General features: G+C 33.0%; 4 protein-coding genes across 6 annotated transcripts; 1 reads left to right on the top strand and 3 right to left on the bottom strand.

Annotated features, from left to right (window-relative positions):
- Nucleotides 1-1517: 1517 nt before the first annotated feature.
- On the bottom strand, nt 1518-11686 carry LOC140663502 (protogenin). Of its 2 annotated transcripts, none has more exons than XM_072887730.1 (19): nt 10950-11686; nt 10110-10387; nt 9872-10022; nt 9535-9757; nt 9220-9443; nt 9004-9143; nt 8748-8907; nt 8392-8676; nt 8116-8283; nt 7833-8024; nt 7572-7756; nt 7341-7488; nt 7168-7266; nt 6924-7077; nt 6690-6823; nt 6207-6596; nt 5839-6116; nt 5656-5763; nt 1518-5572 (listed from the first exon to the last, which is right to left on the bottom strand). In XM_072887730.1, exons 1-19 carry the CDS (start codon nt 11014-11016, stop codon nt 5339-5341), a joined length of 3618 nt encoding a protein of 1205 aa, XP_072743831.1. In that variant the 5' UTR covers nt 11017-11686; the 3' UTR covers nt 1518-5338. The 2 variants fall into 2 exon arrangements, with proteins under 2 accessions (XP_072743831.1, XP_072743832.1); XM_072887731.1 differs by having other exon boundaries at nt 5656-5724.
- Nucleotides 11687-15784: 4098 nt separating this feature from the next.
- Nucleotides 15785-17765, top strand: LOC140664194 (uncharacterized). Of its 2 annotated transcripts, none has more exons than XM_072889068.1 (5): nt 15785-15890; nt 16241-16296; nt 16839-17000; nt 17303-17409; nt 17522-17765. In XM_072889068.1, the coding sequence occupies exons 1-5, from the start codon at nt 15867-15869 to the stop codon at nt 17632-17634; spliced, it is 462 nt and encodes a 153-aa protein (XP_072745169.1). In that variant the 5' UTR covers nt 15785-15866; the 3' UTR covers nt 17635-17765. The 2 variants fall into 2 exon arrangements, with proteins under 2 accessions (XP_072745169.1, XP_072745168.1); XM_072889067.1 differs by lacking the exon at nt 15785-15890 and adding an exon at nt 15964-16044.
- LOC140664196 (uncharacterized) lies at nt 17766-18356 on the bottom strand. The gene is made up of 2 exons (XM_072889069.1): nt 18289-18356; nt 17766-18233 (listed from the first exon to the last, which is right to left on the bottom strand). The coding sequence occupies exons 1-2, from the start codon at nt 18354-18356 to the stop codon at nt 17912-17914; spliced, it is 390 nt and encodes a 129-aa protein (XP_072745170.1). The 3' UTR covers nt 17766-17911.
- A 333-nt stretch (nt 18357-18689) lies between these two features.
- Nucleotides 18690-21218, bottom strand: LOC140664187 (uricase-like). Its single transcript, XM_072889054.1, has 4 exons — nt 20429-21218; nt 19591-20006; nt 19065-19375; nt 18690-18860 (listed from the first exon to the last, which is right to left on the bottom strand). Exons 1-4 carry the CDS (start codon nt 20557-20559, stop codon nt 18690-18692), a joined length of 1029 nt encoding a protein of 342 aa, XP_072745155.1. The 5' UTR covers nt 20560-21218.
- Nucleotides 21219-22031: the final 813 nt, after the last annotated feature.

The raw sequence follows: 22031 nt of genomic DNA, 5'->3' as shown, positions 1-22031 counted from the left end.
ATATCAAACTTTCTCCTTATGCAGAGGGAACACATTTTTCTACATAAAATGCATTTGTACACTGTCTTAATTTTATTGAATCAGTGGTTACAACAAGACGACGTATTCAAGAAGGGTTCAACAATATTATTAAATATTTCGCATATTTAGTCTTAATACTTCAAACAATAAGATTATATAGTTTCATGTAGTTTCTCATTCTTTTTATACGTAATATATTAAAATATATATTTTATATAATGTTCTTTGCAGGTAATACATATAATATATATACAAATCGCAGATAAAACGTATGTACAAAGTAACTGCACCCTAAAAAATATGTAATCGCGCATATATTAAAATAATAAATCTAAATAAAAAAAGAAAAGGGTGAGATGAGGGTTTACGGAAAATAAATTAATAGTCTTCTTATGATTTATATATATATATATATATATATATATATATATATATATATAAAATTATAATTAACGACAATAGTATATAAATGAATAAATTTTTGCTGAATTCTCTCTTCTCTTTTTGTATAGATCATGTGTAAAATAAAGTGTGTAAAGTATGTCTTGGCAATTATACATACATATATTGTATAAACTATAGCTGATATACACAGTATACATAATATATATTTATATTTAAATATATATATTGTATATGTGCATATACTCACCGGGCGAGAAAATATATTCTTTGAGGTAAACTGTGCATATAAATGTAAACAATAGTGTCTAATAGGTACCGAAGTTAAGTTAAAATTAAGTAATGTAAATCACTCTCTGTGCTGAGAGAGTGACAATTACGGAGGTATATTCGTTCGACTAGAGCCGCCGTACAATATAATCAATACATGCTACTGTGTATTCAATGCTACAGTTTGTCTGTGATGAATTATATCGTACTCTGCGTAGAAGGAATGTGTGCATATGAAATAATCTTGCACCGATCTCATTGACGGAGATTTAAAAGATGATGAAAAAGAAATGTTCTTCTCTCTCTTTGGCTGCCTATGTATATTGTATATTATTCCTAAATTAAAGTAGTAAAAGAGTAATGCGTAAATGAAAATTGACTGTTAAAAGATCCACAATATGTTGACCCTGATGTCATTTGCAAGTCGTTAATTATTATAGTAATTAATGATCAATGATACGCGAGTGATAAATAGATTATAAATCTATGATATTATGTGTGTGTGTGTGTGTGTGTGTCATTTCCGACATTTGCATTCGTAGTAATACGAAGAACGTTATATATGATGAGATGATTATTGCTTTTGTATGTACTAGTTGTAAGATAATAATGTTATCTTCATGAATTTTGTGAGACATACAAAGTGTGTCACGTGGAGTGTTACCCGGCATTCTCATTGAAGAAAACCTGTAACGCTTTACGCGAGACACTTTGCATAATTGACGCGATTATCTCTCCGCACGGCGACTCTATAGTCTCTTTCAATTGTTTACGACACCTAAAACTTATCACATTCATGAAATTATTTCAAGAGCACTATGGTATGTACGGAGTGTTTAGATTAAATTACTGATTGCTGTTGTTGGCGTTTAGCTCGCCGCTGCGGTTACTTTTCTGCACGGTGTTTTCTACATAATACAGTGATATAAAATCAGAAATATATAACAGAAATGTGACCGAAGAGTGTAACGTGTGTTACAACTAGAAAAGTATAAAAGTATATATTACGCTACTTAAATGTAAAAAGATGGATGAGGACAGTTTTGATAAGCGTAAACCCATTCTCTTTCACTCATATACAATTCTGCCACTCGTATATCTAACACACAAGAGGAAGTAAAATAGTGCGAAAAGCATTATTATTTATTACATACTTTCTGCCGCTTGTAGTTCATTCTACGCGTCATACCTCTCTTAAAATTAAAATCTCTTTTTGATATTCGAATATTCTATTCTTTTTTTCTTTCTTTTTTGATAATGTTGACAGTTCTCAATTAAATTATTCTTCAAAGTGTAAAATATATTTCTTTTCAAAACATAAGAGTTTAATACCCCGAGAATATATACCTTCGTGTGTGCGATGCATAATATTAACAATATGTAATAAACTAAGGAACAATCGGTTTAGCATCCTGATTTTTTTTTCTCATCATTGTACACCAGCTGTCATCAACGTTTTATATTATAAGATCCATTTTCTAAAATATATCGTCAACAAATACAAAAAGTACATGGAAAAGCATATGAATGTATATACCCTCAACAAATATGGAAATAATATAAAATGTAACAGGTATATTACATTATATATATATATATGTATATATATATGACAACAAACGCAAAACATATTAATTAAATAAAATCGTAAGCCAGACACATTGAAAATGTGCAAACGCATTCGCAACAAGGAGATTGCTGCGTAAGAACTATTTAAGAATATATAAATTCAATATCATGTATATATGCGATCTGTGAGATTCATAATTATATTTATAATACATATAACAAGTTCCATGTATTCATGTGTGTAAATAAAACGATTCTATTTCTGTAGAACTGTATGCGATCTGTAAACTATATAGAGCTATTGTAATGATTTGCGGGATTTGCGGATCCAATAAACGGAGAATAAGTAAATCATGGTGCACAGTTATTAACTAAATAACTAAATCGATTAAACATGAAATATCTGCAATAACAAATGATATCTTTTCTTTTCTTTCAAGTAAAAAATGAAACTATATTTTCGCGGAACACTTTCCATATATATATATTAGACTTCTAACAGACTCTGTTATGAAAATGTGGTATAATATTCTATGATGGAATGAAGATACGATATAGCCTTTTTTTAATATATGTGCAGATCGAATTAATTCTAGTATTACTTGTTTTCATACTGTGCTCATGGTGACTATATTATTGCATGATCCATAGTGTAATGTGTTCATCTAAAGTATATACTGAATGTAAAATGCAATAAATAACAATTAGTGGGAGGTACAGTAATAACATTGACATTTCTACGTCTCACTCTAAAAGATATAGCTTATTCTCTATCAGGTACTGTGTTGGGTTTTTCTGTCATGGTAACATGCACCAGTCTGGAATATGTGTCTTGTATGTTAGTCTCAATGCTGCTTCTTGCTTTTTTGTGTAATACACAGAACTGCTTTATACCAGCTAACACGCTAAATATCGTACAACGAAACGTTGACGTTTAATCGTATCGATTACCTAATCGTTTTAAAAACGATATCAATCTTATGAACGGAAAGAAGCCCGAGAAATATGTAAAAAATCTTATGTAAATTATTCTGAGGAATAATCTCCGTTAATTACAAAAATATCGCGTCTATTAATAACGTACAGTCTTTAAGATCTCTTATAGAAGTAAATGAACGTGAAAAATGAGATGATCTCTATTTCCTTTACATACTATTATAATTTGAATTATTATAATTCTGAGCACAATTATTCTTTCTGAATATTCTTCCCATTCATAGGATCCTTCTCTAATTTAAAGTACGACATATCAATAGTCCGTTTTAAACTAATACAAACTTACGTTAAATATTTTAGGAAGCTACATTCGATAAAAATGATTTTTCATTCGCTATGCACACTAACTCCAAATGCGAAAGAAATTTAATTCTGATTTCTTAAAGAAATCAATGTCTGCTTTTTTATGTAAAAAATGATATCTTAATGACACACATACGGTATATTAAAATAAAAAGAAAGAAAAGAGAAGAAAGAAAAACACGAAATAAAAAATTTTCTTAACATTTCTAAAAACGCGTAGCATCTGGTTAGAGCCTTTCCCTGTCTTCTGTCTTCTTAATACTAAATGTTTTTTTTTCTCTTGTTTACAATTAAATATTATCAATGGAAAACTTATTTTGGAATGATCAGTGTTCTGCGCTTTCCCATTTTAAGCGATCGTCAGTCTGAAATTGTTGTCAGAACTCCGTCAACTAAGTTTAGGCCATGCGTTGCCCGGCATATTTAGCAATTTTATGTTCCCAAACGCGAAAGAATGCACGTCCGTATATTTTTCTATTATACCAGCATTCAAAGTGTGATATTTTTTATGAACATATTCACAATTAACAATTATTCTATCCTATATACAGAGGCATTTGGAAACTTACTATTTCATTCAAATTCATTTTGTTCGCAAATCTCTTAAATGTTGACATATTTATTTAATTTTACGCACACAGAATTATTCAAAATATCAAAAATTGAAAGAAAATAACAAATTAAGCATTTTTAAAAAGACTTTTGCGGAAATGTTGCACTTTGTTATTAAATTTAGCATACTCACTTGAAAATATATTCGTATTCATATATATTACTTAAAAAAAAAGTATCAAGCAATATATTCTCAGTTATTCCATTAATTATCTTTAATTTACTCTTGTAATTACCTTCGTCTGTTAATTATTTTCAAAAATTATTACACCATCTATTCATCCTCGAATGGTATTTTGAATCAATCTGTGTACATACACAGATATAAACGAGTCCGGCAAATGTTTCAAGTATTGTCTACACGATCAATACACTGCAACGTCAACAATGCAAAGCAATAAATTTAATAATCATCAATATAATGGGTGCTCTGTATGTTTACAAGATAAAAAATATGATTATAAGGGCAATCAAGAGCAAACGCAGATTAACGGCGTGTGAGAAAATTAGTATTCTTCACATATATTTCAAATTCAAATTTTTTATTATATACGTTTCGTACTCAATTCAAGCTTTCTTCAGTATAAATTTTGTAAATTGTCAATTATATAAGAAACCATCTTAGTCAATCTCGCTAAATTTTATGTGAGGAGCCTCCTAAACGGTTCCGGTCGTAAAGGTATGGTCAACATCAGACCGCGAGACGAACGACGGCCGCACCGCATGTTAGGAACGACACATACACGACTCCGTTAATCTGCGTTTGCTCTTGATTGCCTTTATAATCATATTTTTTAATAATCATGTTGCCTTTATTGGAAATTGTATTGCTTACGCATTTGTCTTGTTCTCTGCGCGATAAATGTATCTTATTCATATGTATTTACATAACGTGGCGACTAACGCTTTGAAATCGCGAATTTTTACATTGATTGCGTGTCAGACAATACTCCTACTTGCACTTTGCCAGATTGTTGCAGTTTTGCGTTGCTTTCGCTTTCACGGGAAAATTCATTTATTTTTCTATATTTTCTCGCAATATTGATTCTGAACGATTGACGTGTCAACCATAAAGGAGGAGGAAACAGGAGAATATTCCTACTTACTGCATACCTCGATACCGGTGCGAAGCATTGAACACTTTAGTGTTTCGCCTAACGCATCTTCATCCATTTGGTCCAAGCGCCGGAACAGATGTACACGGGGCATTTGGCGATGATGAAGTCTCTCCGTCCGGACATTCTGAATTGTTATTTAAACTGCTAATGCTACTGCCTAAAGTACAATTGACCATTGTGAGCTGTGTGCCTTCCAAATCTTGTTCTTCCTCTTCCTCCTCCTCCTCTTCTTCCTCTTCTTCTTGTTGATTATTCGAGGCGGAACTGCCTCTTCTTTTGTACTATAATCACAAAAATCACAGATGAATTTTTAACGATCAACATCCCTGCATTATCCATAAAATGTTAAAACTCATAACAATACCTGAGGGTTCTCCATAATGTGAACATCTTTCGAGCCTCCATTTACTTCCCAGGGCGATAATAAGGGTTCCTTTGCACAAATTTCAAAAACTCCATTAGATTGTGCACCCTATGCAACATATATCGTATATTATCCCTTGATTGAAATATATAAATTCAATCAAAGTGAATTTATGTTTATTACCTTTGCATCAGAATGCGGATTTGTTTCGAGCGGAGATGATGGGCATAACACAGCCAATTCAATCTCGTTCGAGGCACCGGTAGCATTCGCTTGTTGATTTACGGAAGTGGAGGACTGCTCCGCGCAACATCCGTTTCCGTTTCGCGATAGTGCACGCCCATTCGTAGGATGAGCACCATTTCTCAACAAGCGAGAATTCTCAAACTTTCTCCGGCAGTATATACTGCATAGACATATCGTGATAAATCCAATGCTTATGCCGACTCCAAGAATCACACCTATTTTTTTTAACCATAATAACATGTATCGATGAATATTAATGGTTACATTAATTATTTTTGTATCCAAGTTTTTACTCTTTCACTCACCTAGACTCTGATCGGGCTTGGGATTTTGCGGTGGCTTATCCTCTTTGCCGGACGGGTCGGGGACTTTCGGTCCTCCATCGCCAGGGATACTACTACCACCGCTATCACCGCCGGTAATAATAATGATAGGATCTGACGGTTTCCCATAGCCAGCTTTTGTCGCTGCTCGTACCATGACAAAATACCGTTTGCCCGGCGCTAAACTTGGTAGAGTTGTTGACGTTTTATTACCGGGCACAGTTACGTTGCCCCACGTCGCCGTCAAGTCCATGGTATACGCGACAAAATAATTCTGTATGATACCATTCACGTTGCTCGGTTCCTTCCATGCGATTCGTACCTTTGTATTGTTACCCAAGAACCATTGTACTTCTTCAACCTTACCAGGAACTGTAACATTTGTTTAAAGAAGCTAGTAATATAAATTATAAAAAGTAATATAAAAATATTTATACATTGTAATCAGATAATTTTATTTCTCACCATCTTCGTTTGTGTAACATTCTATAGATTCACTGTAGAAACTGGTTTGATTTGTATCGTGTCTAATGGCTCTTACTTTAAATTGATATAAGGTAAAAGGCTTCAGCTTATCAACATTCACTTTTGTATCATCTCTGTAATATATTTATTAACATAGATTTAAAAAAAAACATCTTTATATCATAAAATCATATATCATTGTTCATTTTAAAAAGAAAATTAAAATATACTCACATGATAAAACATTCAGAATTTTCAGAACTTAACGCATGCACTGCATGATAACAAAGTTCAAATGTATCTATACTATGCACATCAGACAATGTCCATGTTACATTTATGGACGTAGATGACACAGGAATAGCCTCCAAAGCCATTGGTATGGTATCTAAATTATGAAATTATTATATATAAATTTTCTATTGTCTATTGTCTATTTAATGAGAATATATTATGTAAAAATTTGACAAAAACTTACTAAGATTGGATTGTGCAGTCTCTATATGTTTTGTCAAGCAACTTGTTGCTTCGCCCAAGCTCACCATACACAAACCCATTGTATAAGAAATGTTCATATCTAGATAAAAATAAATTACTATATATTTTAATCTGTAAAGCTAAGGAGAGCGTCATGTAACGTAAAATATTTACCAAGATCAGTAAACAGATATTCAGTAATGTTTTGTGGTAAAAGAATAGTAGCTAATTTTTCGCCATCTTGATTTTCACAATAAATTTGCCAGGAATCGAATTTTGATTCAATTTGATCATTTTGCTTGAAATTAATTTTCCATTTCATCTAGTATAAAAAAAATGATTATAAGAAATGGGTTAATTATAATTTTTAAAAAAATTAAATTAATCAATGAGCACTATATATACCTTAATTATTGAAGCATTTACAATTAATACTTGAATATCTACAATATTCCTTATAGTAAATTGATTAGATTCAGGAGATGGCATGGTCACAGTAATCCAATTAAATTGTGTTTCGCTATTATTTGGCCAGCCTTGTTTTGTTTTTGCCAATACACGAAGATCATATTGTGCTCCGGGTATCAAATCTGCAGTCACATATAATATAATGCCCAATTATAGTCAACAAATCACTTTCATAAAAAAATAAATATAGATAAATACCATTAAGTATATGGTACTCAATAGTGGCAGGTAGATAAAGTAAATTGAAATATGGATGCTGGTGGAGTCTCCACTGTAGTTTATATTCCACCACAATGCCGCGAGATTCCTTTTTACTCAAGGGCTCCCATGATACATTTAATTTTGTACTACTGATTATATCCACATTCATTTTTGGTGCGGCTTTAGGAACTAAAGAAATAGATTTATTTTAAAATTTAATTCAAAAAGGGAACACTAAATTAGATCATAAAATTAATGTAGATATATGAGGAATACTTACCACTTGGAGCTGTGGAACACAGAATGGTAGCTGATTGATCACTAGCACCATAATTATTCCACACTCGAACGTAGAATGAGTAATTTGTAAATGGTTCAAGAAGCTTTGTTACTTCTACAGATGTAGAATTCCCTGGTTCTGGTGGAGAAACTTCCTCCTTGCCACCTTCTGTTAAATTAAATGTACAAACATTAAATGTACGAATATGTGAAATTAAACTGCAATTTTCTTAAATTTCTCTACATCATACTTATCCTAGATTATAATCGAACTCACCTACAGGACTATAATGGACGGTATAAGCTGTAATACTGGTATATGGTAGAGGCTTTGGTGGTTCCCACGAGATTAAGATTTTAACTGGTGAAACAGCATGACATTTTAAAGAAGTAGGTGCAGCGGGACTATTTCGTGACGTATTTACTTGCAGCCGACCAGCGGCCCAAATTTCACCCGCTGAATTTACCGCCACACATTGGTATATGCCAGAGTCAGACGGTACTGTCGCTGATATTGCTAATTCTACCTTATTGGATTCCTTAACATAAGTCGTTCTGCGACCTATCAACATACAGGATGCGTAATCGTCAAAGTAAATTTAACAATTTGTTTTGTTTCTATAATTATTTTACCATTGATAGTAATATTCAGCGAGTCTTTCAGCCAATAAATTTGAGGTACAGGTGATCCCTGCGCCTGACACTCGAATCTCGCTGTTCTTCCATTTGGACAGATTTGGTTCGTCGGCGTTATTTTAAATGACGGTGGTATTAATATGTCTACAGTGACATTCTGCAACACGTTTAAACGAAAAATATATTTTGCCAATTTACATGTGTATATTTGTCAAGCATCTTTTATATATTTCATCAAATTAGTCATACCCACCTGTACTTCTAAATCATTAGTAATAAAATTTTTTGAAGAACACAAGTAGACACCAGCATTGGAAATATTTACATTTGTTAATGACAGTATAGCAACGCCAATAGTAGAATTAAGAAGGATGCGAGGTTGTGTGACATTATCTGAGAATATAATTAAGTATATTAAATTTTGCCTAGTACTTAAATATAGACAAGTCTGATTGTTTAAATTCTTTACCTATATAACGAGGAATAAATGTCCATGTTACAAGAGGTGATGGATAACCGGATGCAGCACAAGCCAGACTAAGATTTGATGCATTGAGTAGCCAATAATTGTACGAAGTCTGTGGCAACAAGGATGGAGTATGCGACCTGTTACCATCTGCTCTTGAAATAACTGTTAATTTTGCTTCTCTGCTCTTTTTGGTCTTCTTTAAAAATTCATTTGTGACTATGCATCTAGAATACAAGACAATGTTTATTTAACTTAAAATATAGGAATTAATAATAGATAAAGAAAGAAAGAAAAATTGAAAATTATGTTATGTACTTGTATGAACCAGCATCTGACAGTTTCGTTGCACTTATATACAGAACACCTGGTGGTACCATAGAATACTTTGATTCGTTATGATAAGTTAACAATGTTTCATTATGCTGCCACGTAATATTGGGTGGAAAAGGAACACTGTCTATTAAACAAGACAATCTTGCAACTTCACCTTCTTGAACAGTAATATTTTCTGGAGATTCTTTAAATGCATGTGCAAACTCTGTAAAAAAAATGTATATTTGTTATAATATTATAGATTCTATAGTCAAAGATATTCTTTTAGATCCTATGTTAAAAGCAATTTAAAATATGTTCATATATATTATATATTTACCTGCTATTTGAATAAATGTAGGAGCTGACCGTATTGAACCTCCTGAATTGGTACGTGTTACACAACGATATTCATCCTTATTGTGGTTTCTAGCATTAACAATACTATTCCTTTCCTTTTCTTTGAACTTTTGCATTTGTAAATTTTGTTTCTACATATAAGAGAATCATATAATTTAATTTTTGATATTACAAAATCTAGCAATAATAAATTCATCGATGTATATACTGCCTTGTACCTTGTAAAAGTGAAGAGAGCCATTGGAAAGAAGAACACAGCGAGTAAGACCACATGGAGGTGCTGGCATTCCATTGTATAACCAGGATACAGTCTCGTTTGAACCCCATACATTTGAACCAGCTATACAATTAAGCGTGATTCCTTTTTTTCCTAGTATCACATGGCCGCTAGGTTGAATTTCCAGTGAAAATCCAGATCCTTTAGTTAGACCAGCATCAGAATTATCTGATTTAGACACGTTCCTACCACTGATGTTCCCTCCAATACCCTTAATACCTGTCAAACAAGCAGTTTAAAATAACAATGGTTTCATAATAATATAAATATCATTTGGGAGAAGTATCGGATGACAAAAATAAAAGAATATACAATATTTTACAATTTCCTCTTCAAAAGTTTGTTACCAAGAGGGATTCTTTTTAACTCGTGCTTAGAGATCATACAATTGACGATGAGTCTAACAGATTCAGACCTATTCTTCTATTACATTAGAGAATACATTTGCTTTGGAATAATTAAATTATAATTTAAGGAACAAACCATATAAAATTCTTATGACAAAAACGCTAAAAAACAAAACTGTTTTTAGAAATCATTTTTCTACGACACACACCGATGAACGTCATCAGGGAAGAATTAATTTCTAACAATTTGCATACAAAACGGTGTGCTCTCGACGATGTCTGGACTCATGTGCGCATACAACCAGTACATCATCGTTCGATTCGCGATACTGGACCTGTCCCGTACTAGGTCGCCACCGAAGAAGCGTACCGACCCAGAGATCGGTGCCAGAGGAGGGAGCGTAAACATACAGGACAGATCGGCCGACACGCACCTGCGGCACAAGCTGGCTTCAGCACTTCCGTAATCAAGACGCTCAGCAAGAGTACTCGCGCCGCCATATATCCGCGCTCATCGGCAACGGCGCGTGTGTGCTTTTGTGAGTGTGTATGTGTGTATATATATATATATATATATATATATATATGTGTGTATGTGTATATATATATATATATATATATAGTTGTTCACTGGCAGAGAAGCGCGGCGGCCTTAGCACGCCGTCGTCGATTCGTTTTCTTCGACTTCTTCGTCGTCGTCGTCGAGTTGCTCGCGGGGAAGATTCGTCGCCACATGTTTGACGTCGATCGGGCCGGCCTCGTCGGAGCCGAGAAAGGATGGAGTATCCGCTGCCGCCGGCCGTTCCGTTCGCCGAGCTGGAGCGCCCTTCCCCTCCCTCTCCCCGCCCCAACCCTCCCCTCCCTAGCCCCCCGCCGTCCCTCGCGCTGTTTTACTTCGCGTGTATATACGCTCACATCGTCTCGACCGGCGCGGCGCGCTTTACCCGAACGATCGGAAGCCGACAGGCGCGCAGAGAAGGAGCGGAAATGGCGATAGAGAACCGGACGTAATTCCCGTAGGCTCGCACGATCCGAGGACACGGAGACGCGACACGGTCGATCACCGCTTACGGGCTTTTTCTCCGAAAGTTTATCGCTGCGCGTCCTCGTCCCTTAGCACGCGACTCCTTCGTTCCCACTTGCCATCTTGCCGTTTGCCGTCCCTCGGGCGTCCTCGTTCTTTACCGCCTCCTAGCAACGCGAGAGGGAGATTCGAACGCCGGCAGCCGCAGCCGCGCCGTCCGAGGGAAAGATAGACGTCGAAATAGTACCGCACCTTGTCAAAGGCGCGCAGATGTTTTTTGAGACGCTTATTATTATATATTTTGCTTAAACAAAAGATGGTAATTAAATAAAAACTTATGCATTTGCGTGGTTGTGTAAAATTGGCAAAATGCACTTACTCTATTAAGGGAATACCGTACCGTCCTACCTTACCGATCAAAACAATTGCCTCGTTAGACATCAAAATTATTATTTTTAATTTTGCAATTTGCACGTACAAAATAAGTACACTGTACTCGACAAAAACGATTTTTACTAGACATCAAATTCATTTTCTAGAAGTTTACATATATTCTGTCATGCATTTCCTTAGACGACGTGAACTTATTTTGTACGTGCAAATTGCAAAACTTTTATATTAAGCAAATACAGTTACGACATGACGCTAACAGTCGATAATTTAAAACTGTAATTTTTTTCTTTTTCGTTTTTAACTGAAAATTGCACACGTCCTCGCTTCGTTATTGTATGTACTTTCATCGTGGAGAAGCATTTTTCATTTTGTACAACCAAAATAATAATTTTGATGTCTAACGAAACAAGTTTTAATCGATAAGGTAGGACGGTACGGTATCCCCTTAATATAAAAGTTTTGCAATTTGCACGTACAAAATGAGATACGTTCCCGCCTGGAAATGCATGAAAGAATATATGTAAACTCTTAGAAATAAATTCGAAGTCTTAGTAAAAGAGATTTTTTTGAAAGTGCGACACTTTCAAGAAAATCTCTTTTACTAAGACTTCGAATTTATTTCTAAGAGTTTATTTCTAAGAGTTTACATATATTCTTTCATGCATTTCCAGGCGGGAACGTATCTCATTTTGTACGTGCAAATTGCAAAACTTTTAAAATAATAATTTTGATGTTTAACGAAGCAATTGTTTTGATCGGTAAGGTAGGACGGTACGGTATCCCCTTAAAAATAAAATCGCAGAACGCGAAAAATATATATTTAATGAACGAATGATTACCATTTGTACTCAGAGAGATTGTCACAGAATTATTATATAAATATGATCATAAATGTTTATAAAATTTGAAGACAGGTAACGCACTGCAAGTTGTAAAGTTATAGTGCGTGTATATATAGTTGTTTTGAAATTAATTACATTATATCAAATCGCACGCGATAATGTCAATCTTTCCGTGACCATCCAATGGTCACGAATATTTATCCACGCATACGACTTGTGAAATCTCTTTTATCGAACAAAGATAATTCGAAAGGAAAAATTTATATTTATTACATAATAATTTATTCAAAAAAGCAATTCAATTTTTACTCAAAATATTTGGTCGAAGAGAGAAAAATTAATATAAAAAAAAAAAAATTAATTTTGAGTGTTAAATTTGAGTTGAGAATTTTATGTGTGCTATTTAAAAAAAAAATTAATTTTTTTTATATTAATAAGTTGATATCGTGTGTTTGACAGACTCAAAGAGTTCAGTGTTTTCTGATTTCTTTATTGAAGTGAACAAATCTATTGAAAAAAATTTTAATATTGATAAAAAAAAGATTTGTCCTGACCTGAATTAATTACTTTATAAAATTTAATTTATGTATAAGTTGGATTTTAATATAAAAATCTTTTTTTTATAAATTGCAATAAATAATCTTGGACGCAACTATTTATTATAAATATATACATTGTTGTTACATTTCGGTTTTTTTCTGTTGCCAATCATACTTATTTCTTTGTGATAGCAATCGCGTGCGAGAGAAATCGCACAATCCCGTTGTGTATATGTCTTGCAGTAATTTTGTTTCCACAAAAAGAAACACGACATTAAGTGTACTATATTGTCATACATATATCGATCAGAACGACGGTGACGATGTATTAATCGAAAAATCATCGATACTCGTGAAAGAACCGGTTTACTCGACAATTTTCCAACTACGTTCATGACCTTGTCATTGCTTTCACTAGTAGGGAAAGTTTCCTCCCCGGTACTGGAGGGGTTGCTCTTATCAGTCGTGATGACGGGGTAGAAATTTGTGAAAGTCACAAAAAAAATGAGATGGATCCATTAGAAAAGGAAACCTCCATTGATTCGTTTAAAAACCTTTCTTCCTTTCATAAACATTCCACTTCCTTTTCCCTTTTCAACAAAGGGTCTGCAAAGAAAATTTCAGTGACCCTTGCAAGGTGATATTAGTCATCGCTTGTGTAAAGAAAAAAGTAATCTTCGATTTGGAGGGGTCCAATTTCATACCGCTCTGGACGATAAAATGACAATAATTACATCTCGGATAATAACTTGTTGTTCGTATCGTCCTCGTTGAAGGAACAGACCGTTATTTCGCGTTCATCTATAATGACACGTGATTCGATTCAATCCATCCCGTGCCTTTCATGTTAGACGAGCACGAAATAGAAACCGTTGATTTCCGTCATCGTCGTCATCGTCGTCATCATTGTCGTCGCATGCGTAAAAAAGGAAGGAAAGACGAGCCGCTTTTGCGAAAGTCTTCCCTCATGTTTATTCGGTTCAAAGATTATCGTGCTAGTAGGACGACTTGACGTCTTTGACATCTTGGCGAAACTAATTAGAACAATTTGTCATACCTGTTGGCTGTTCTTTAAAATTAATCGCGTCCTTCGACCAAGACTTAAAATATCTATCAATCGATCGTAGATCTTTACTTCAACGCGCACATCTTTTCGCCGTGCTTTGATTTTATTTTTGATTTAGAAAAACAAAATTAGATGCAGATGAATCATATCGTCGATTCTTAGGCCATGAAGAAATTACAATTAATTATTACTTTATTGAAACACGATGTCAAGAATACTTGATTATTTAAAAGAGAAAATAGCTGGAATTTTTTTTTATTTATGGGATATATGACATTCTGTTTTTTTTTTTAAATTCTGACGCTTTAAAATAAATAAGAAATTTAATAGAATCAATGAGAAGTAATCACCAATCTATTGCGCCGAGACTAATCATCCGATAATGTTAGTTTCACCTTTCTTCATCTTCCGTTTTATGCACAGATGTGAAAGGTGCCCGCGAGGTATAATTGTAGTCCTCACTATTAGAATCGCATGTGAAACATCCTGTGTACGAGTAAGATGATTTCCAGTCGAGCTATCAGTGAATCTTGTTTCTCGTGTTATTCTCACTCTGTGAAAAGTAAAATCGCATTTTACCGATATTACGAGAGATATATTATTCATGAGCTCTTGAAACACTTTTGCAAGTTTCACATATGCTATTGAAGAGTCACCTGTGACACATACACATTCATGAAGTATTGTATTAAACAAGATACAAAGGATTGTTAGTATAGTTCATTAGAAAGGTTAAATAGTCGTTAAATATTTTTCTCTCATTATAATTCGTTTGAAAGTAGAGATAAAATGGTGCATTTATTGCTTTTTTATTTTTTACTCCTTTCATTGAGATCTTTTAACTTTATCCTACAGTAAAAAGAGAAAATTGTTGAAAAAAATGTACAACTGAATGGAAAAATAATTTGAACATGTAAATCAAAAGAGATTTTAAATAATCGAATAAAGGAAAGAACTTTTACAAGTAAATCAATCGATATTATCTTTGAGGAAGTAATAATTTAAAAAGATCTAGACGATAAGGCAAATGACGAATAAAATAATATAAAAGGAAGCGAAAAAGATAAAAGTATCATTTATATTTTATTTCTTAAAGTAGTTCCTACTTTCTAATGAACTTCGTACTGAATCTCTTATGTCTGTTTAATATATTATTTTTCAAATGCGTATAATAACCACTCATCATACACGCAATGCATAATACACACAGATCAGAGCTGTTCGTTAGTAATCTTGAGGAAGCACAATTACTAACTGTAACAATACAACGATTATGACAACACAACGATACACCTTTTCGAAAGACAAAGTTGCTTTAGCTACATCTGCGCCTGATGAACTAATGTCCGAGAGAAAAAATAAAAAGTATGAACGCGCGAGGAGAAAGAAGGTAACAGTGCGGTTATAAAGCGATCCAGTTTCATTGAAATTCTCAGTTTGTCGTATACGTATCGCACAGCAGGCGAGTGTGTAACGAGTGTCGCAATATGAAGGCATGGTCGATATTGCAAGTAAATGTCCAGCGAGTAGATACTTTAATTACAGATGTAAATAAAAACACTTCGTGGGAGCTAATATCGCGCGCGAATTAATTTGGATTTTACGATGAGTGAAGGAAGCATTTTTATTACTCGATTTCATTCAATTGTGTTTTATGATTCGCTGGTATAGATATATGTATATAATCCTCATTATAGTACAACACAAACAAATTTCGATATACACATACATATTTTAATCGGCATGTATTATGTGTGATAAAAAAATTGTTGACAGTTGATGTTATTTTTGCGTGATCAAGTATAGAATGTAGAAATAAACAGAAAAAAAGTATAAAATTAATCGTTGTGGTGATTTGCAGTTGATGTTGCCCGTGATGCTACTGGCTGGATCTTCGGAGGAATTTTTTCTCGAATAGTGAGTGTAACTTTTGTACTTTCTTCTAAGATTATTAAAACACTCGACAGGAATAAATGTATCTAAATGATATATTTTATAAATCAATCATATCTTCTTTTATCCATGAATTCTTCAGACAATTATAAAATTCATATATATTTTATTTAATTGTGAAAAAAATTCGAAGCGCTATCTTTTTGAAGAACATAATATCAATCAATTTTAATCAAAATTTTAAATTAAATCTTTCTAAAATAAAATTTACATACTTATGTAAAATTATCTAAAAATAATTTTTAGCAAATTCAAAACTCAGTTTTCAAAAGATACTTTTAATCACATTTAACTCAAACTTTGTTGGCGCTTTGTCATTTTTGTAAAAAAAAAAAAAAAAAAAATCAAAACAAAATAAATACAAGAATCTCTATATTAAAAAAAGTGTTTGATTTTGAGACTTAGAAAAATAAAATATTGATGTTAACTGTATGAGATTCTTTCAGAGAATTCCCTCTTTTAAAAATTTTCAATTATATTTATAATATATTCTCTTATATTTATAGTTCAAGGAAGGCTTTGCAAGAATTCTTCCAATCTTTAAAAAAGCAGCAGCCGCCCATCAAGTCGAACATACAGCATTATCATGTGCATTATTATCCGATACCTTACCCTATGTTAACATGGCCAAAAACTCCAATTAAACGAGACCTCGAGCAACTCTACGAGTACGTTTGCGTTCTATTAATACTAAATAAAAAAAAGATTAATCTCGTTTCTTGTCACGGTTGCATCTAACAAGAAATCAATTCTCTTTCATAAACACATAAAAACTTGGTGCAGCATAAGTGGGGGCACATTAGGGAAAGTAATATTTCAAGTTTTTTATTACTTTATCGCTTTTTACGAGATTTATAGAAAGAGAACTTGCAATTTCTCGCTGTTAAACTTTTAGCTCTAATTACACACATTAAGTTAACATCAGCGCGACTGATGTCGCTCGATGATTTATTCGAGAATTATTTTCTAGCGATACTCTCACGTCGTTTGGATGGCCGGATTACAACCACAAGTATTCACCTCATCCCTCGCTAATCATGTCAAATCTCCAACAACTATTAGACACAGAGATTCCAAGTGAGTTCAGATAATATTTCATGAAAAAAAAATTAATTGTCGTGTTTATTCATTTAAATAGTTAAGAAAAAAAGAGGAGAAATCTTGCGTAAATCATCGACTTTTTTCGCAGTATCGGACGACACGATCGATCGTAGCAGCCAGGGATTACTGCTACAAGTTCCTGTCAACCAGTATATTTTACATTTGCTGAGGAGATCGCAACAACGACAGCAAAAGCAATGACTTAGAATAGCCGCGAAATATATTCTCGCAAGTGATTGTGATTTAAATCGGTATTAACTGCCACGATAAACTTCCTTTAACTTTAGATTAGTTAATGAAAATCTAACTTTTAAATGTTTATTCGATGTGTATAAATTTTATAATAATCTATTATTTATTAGAAGTGTATAAACATCTTAGAACGTCTATGTACTTTGTATTATTGTTACATATTACTAAAGATTGCAAGCCAGTTGGAAGAGTTATAAATAAGTATAAATCATTACATCCTTAAAGTTTATACGACATGAGAATCATCCGCGAATAAAAGTCCTGGAAGTTGTTTACATTTTTTAGCCGCCTCGGCGTGAAACTTTGGCGCGCATTCACGATGTCGCCGGGTTATCTTCTTTAACATTAATTCAGGAGGTATTTCACGCAATTTCGGTACGATCGTAATGGTCTTCAATTTTCTTTGTTCGATACGAATCTTTTGTCGCGTCTCATAATCTTTTTGCAGCTTCGACGCCAGTTGCGTCATATATTTACGATCCGTTAATCGTGCTACATGACTTCCCATCAGCGTCGTTAATCGTGATTTAACGGGAATGTAACTGAGCCTGATAAACCGCTTCAATTAATTAAGGTTACTCGAAAATTGTTGACGAGACTTACCCATATTTCACGCAATCCGTTTCCCACCATGCTAGAGGCGCATCGTATAAATCTATAGTTAAGAACATATTCGTCTACGTACGATAATTTTTACTTTAATTTAAATTTTTAACAAAATTTCTCGCAGCCCGTTTCGAAGATATTTCCGTTCCGAATAAAAATAGTCTCTCACAATTTGAGCGTTTTTTGTTGCCCCCAGCCGTGATCGATATCGCTAACTAATAAGATACGCACGCAATTTAGAGAGATTTTCTGTGTAACTTTTAACTTTTAAATACAATGTTATTTGTTATATACATTTAATATTCATATATATTTGTTATATACATTTAATATTCATATCTTATAGAATTCGGTTATTCGTATGCTTAGAAAATTTGAACTTAAGTTATATACATTTATTATAATCTGGCAGAGAGATTTTTTCTATCTAATCGAGCATAAATAATACCTGACGGCTTATCTACGGGTAGGTAAACTTCTTTGTTTTCCCCTTGAACAAGTTTGGAGAATTTGCTGAGGTCCAAATCGAAATAATGCTTGTTCGGCATTTGCATCTCGATGCTGTAAATCTGTAAATATTTTATATTCCTGTATAATACATTCATAACGGTATACATAAAGTAAGTTAAGATAATTCGATATATGTATAATTATTCAAAATATAGATTATTATAGAAATATATTAATATTAATAATATTATTATATAACTATAAATATATTATTGCAAAAAGAATTACGTTAAAATGCTAAATTATTTAATAATTATATTTACTTGTTTGATTTTATTAAGTATACTATTTTCCACGAGGTATAGCGTATTTTGTACACTGGGCGAGTAAATCCCTGTGTCCGGAGGTCCCGCAAAATTCTCCATAATACAATCCCTCACTGTGTGCCACACGTTATCGAAATCCACCCCGGTCGCGGTGGAAAAGTCCCAGCTAGCCGTTACGACAGTACTGAAAATACGATCGTTCATATCCGGTAACGTCCTGTACTCGTCCTGAATGAAATCCGTGAACGAGCTCTGTGTGGTCTTCAACAGTCGCAATCCCTTCAGTCCACCGCGAATTCGTGGTGATTCTAGAATCGAATTAACTCCGAAATTAAAAGAAAAAAATCAGCAGATTAATTCATTTAATTAAATTCTTAATTCTTCATTGTTTTAATTTTATACGATTATCGAGCTTTGCTTGCTCATTGTAATTTTTCATAATCTTATCGGAATATAAACTATAAATGATGTGAGAATTTCATCAACACAAACATTCATTTTTTAAACTTATTTATACTTATACCATTTCTGAGCTGGCTGACTTGGCAATATCGAGTCGCGGTGGGGCTCATGACGAAGGCGTGATTGTGAGGTACTTTGTCAACATAATGTCTAGTCCACGGATATTCCTCGACGTTGATACTGACTTCCGCTACGTGTTCATACGTATAGAGAAAGTGAGAGCAAAGCAGAAGAGCGAATTCTTCAGGCGATCGAATGCCGTATTTCTTCGCCATAAGATAGACCGTGTTCTTTTGACTGTCCGTCGCAATGATATCATGATTGTCACCCTCCAAATAATCCTTCTGAGAGAACAGACGCAAGTGCGTGTCCACCTCGTATTCACGAATTTCGTGATGTAACGCGTTGTCCCGACGCACATACAACAATTTGATGTTATTCTTACCATAACCATAAGCGGCTAATTCATACTCCTCCCTAAGACAAATTTCATTGAAATTTATTTATTTATTATAGTTTAAATTTTTTACTTCTCTCTCTTTTTAATTTATTTTTTTTAATATTAAATTTTGTTCCAATATGTGATGCATTATCTCATCATATATGTATTATTATCACATATATATTATCTCAATGCACATATAATAGCTTACTATAATCATATAATTATTGCCTAATTCGTATTCGTATTTATGTATATACCAGAAAGAAAAGGAATATTTATTTCTTTGAAATTTCTTGAATTAAATTTTTTTTAATTAAAATTTTTTTCTGTTTTTCCCAATTTAATTTTTGAATATTAAATTCATCATTTGCGTTTACCTATATATTTCAATTTATTTATATTAATTGTATATGAAATTTGTTCATTTATTATAAATATTTAAAAGAGACAATACCTTTTTTCATTCTGATAAGTGAGATTCGACTGAGCATCTCTTGAAGAACTCGACGATTCTCTTATCGAACTACTAAGCGAGTACTGATTGTTATTCGACATGCGAGAAAGTGCTCCTTTGTGTGGTAACATTTTTAGTCGTGTGTTATACTATATTATGTTAAACTATATTATGTCTCGTAAATAAGTGAAAAAGTCAGAAATAGTATTTCGTTTTTAGTTTTCCGTCGATTTCACTGTCGAAACATTGCCGGGCAAAATTCTATCTTATATAGAACGAGCATTGCATTCTTTTTTCCACTTACGACAGATTAGAATTGACCTGATGATCTTGTAATCTCGTAAAGTCAGCACGAACTTGGTACACATCGTCAATAATAATCGGCAATTCAACGAGACCGAGATAATAAAAACTTAAAAAAAACCACATTTTGTTATAGATGATCATTCGATCATTTGCTGCGCCATATCGAGAAGCATTAATCATCTTTGTTGTAATTATGTCGAAAATTATGTTAAGAAATATATATATATAGGGTGCATTCGGCAACAGGTGGGACAAAATTTAAGGAGTGATTCTACATGATAAAATAAGGCAAAAATCAAGAATAACAAAATTGCGATAGAGGCTTCGTCTTTTAATTCTAAATATTTGAAAATTTGCGCGATAGGTGCCCGAAGCATGGTAATCCGCAAAATTTTTGGCGTACGTAGGTTAAATCGACTGAATCGCTCTCAAAATAATCTGTGACGCAAAAATATGCAGCGAATTGCCGAGCTTTAGATACCTTTTACACAAACTTTTAAATATTTATAACTAAAAAACGAAACCTCTATCGCAATTTTGTTATTCTTGATTTTTGTCTTACTTTATCATGTAGAATCACTCCTTAAATTTTTTGTCCCATCTATTGTCGAACCCTGTATATAAGTAATGATTCCTCGAAATTGACGTCAAATTGATAGGAACATAACACGCAGTATATAAATAGTGAATTGTAAATACGCATGAAAGATATTTATTATTATCTATTAATAATATTCATTTATTAATAATATTACTTTTTATTAATGTCTATTAAAAATATTTATTTATTATTTGATTATGACATGACTACAAAATGCAATTGCTAATATTCTTTCTTATTAATCGGCAAATATTAGAATGAATTATCATCGTGAAAATAACGTGATTATTTTGCGATAGTAATACACACACAGAAATAAGAAGTTAAATAAATTATAAAATATTGCTTTTTATTAATGTCTATTATATAATATTTATATATTATTTGACCACGACATGGCAATGAAATGTGATTACTAAATTCCGCGTAATACAGTCTTTCTTATTAATCAGCAAATATTTCTTATTTCAGATATAGAGTGAATTATTATCGCGAAAATAACGTGATTAATTTTGCAATAGTTAACACACACACACACACACACACACACACACACACACACACACACACACACACACACACACACACACACACACACACACAAATAAGAAGTTAAATTATAAATTGCACTCACTCTCTTGAGGGTCTCCTTTTTTTCTCGTTTCTAGCAGTCGCAAATACATAGCACTCGCTGCA

Source organism: Anoplolepis gracilipes, chromosome 3 (assembly GCF_047496725.1).
Source record: "Anoplolepis gracilipes chromosome 3, ASM4749672v1, whole genome shotgun sequence".
Lineage (NCBI taxonomy): Eukaryota > Metazoa > Arthropoda > Insecta > Hymenoptera > Formicidae > Anoplolepis > Anoplolepis gracilipes.
This window is presented reverse-complemented; position numbering and strand designations above follow the sequence as displayed.

Excerpts from the sequence above, each read along its gene's own strand:
- LOC140664196 (XM_072889069.1), bottom strand. The coding sequence starts at position 18,356 with ATGTTCTTAACTATAGATTTATACGATGCGCCTCTAGCATGGTGGGAA. Across the intron at positions 18,234-18,288 it reads ACGGATTGCGTGAAATATGG|GCTCAGTTACATTCCCGTTA; the intron begins GTAAGTCTCGTC and ends GCGGTTTATCAG.
- LOC140664194 (XM_072889067.1), top strand. The coding sequence starts at position 15,985 with ATGAGTGAAGGAAGCATTTTTATTACTCGATTTCATTCAATTGTGTTT. Across the intron at positions 17,001-17,302 it reads GACCTCGAGCAACTCTACGA|CGATACTCTCACGTCGTTTG; the intron begins GTACGTTTGCGT and ends ATTATTTTCTAG. Across the intron at positions 17,410-17,521 it reads ATTAGACACAGAGATTCCAA|TATCGGACGACACGATCGAT; the intron begins GTGAGTTCAGAT and ends CTTTTTTCGCAG.
- LOC140663502 (XM_072887730.1), bottom strand. The coding sequence starts at position 11,016 with ATGGCGGCGCGAGTACTCTTGCTGAGCGTCTTGATTACGGAAGTGCTG. Across the intron at positions 7,757-7,832 it reads TGAGTACCATATACTTAATG|ATTTGATACCCGGAGCACAA; the intron begins GTATTTATCTAT and ends ATGTGACTGCAG. Across the intron at positions 7,267-7,340 it reads ATATCTGTTTACTGATCTTG|ATATGAACATTTCTTATACA; the intron begins GTAAATATTTTA and ends ATTTTTATCTAG.
- LOC140664187 (XM_072889054.1), bottom strand. The coding sequence starts at position 20,559 with ATGTTACCACACAAAGGAGCACTTTCTCGCATGTCGAATAACAATCAG. Across the intron at positions 19,376-19,590 it reads AGTCAGCCAGCTCAGAAATG|AATCACCACGAATTCGCGGT; the intron begins GTATAAGTATAA and ends ATTCGATTCTAG. Across the intron at positions 18,861-19,064 it reads TACTTAATAAAATCAAACAA|ATTTACAGCATCGAGATGCA; the intron begins GTAAATATAATT and ends AAATATTTACAG.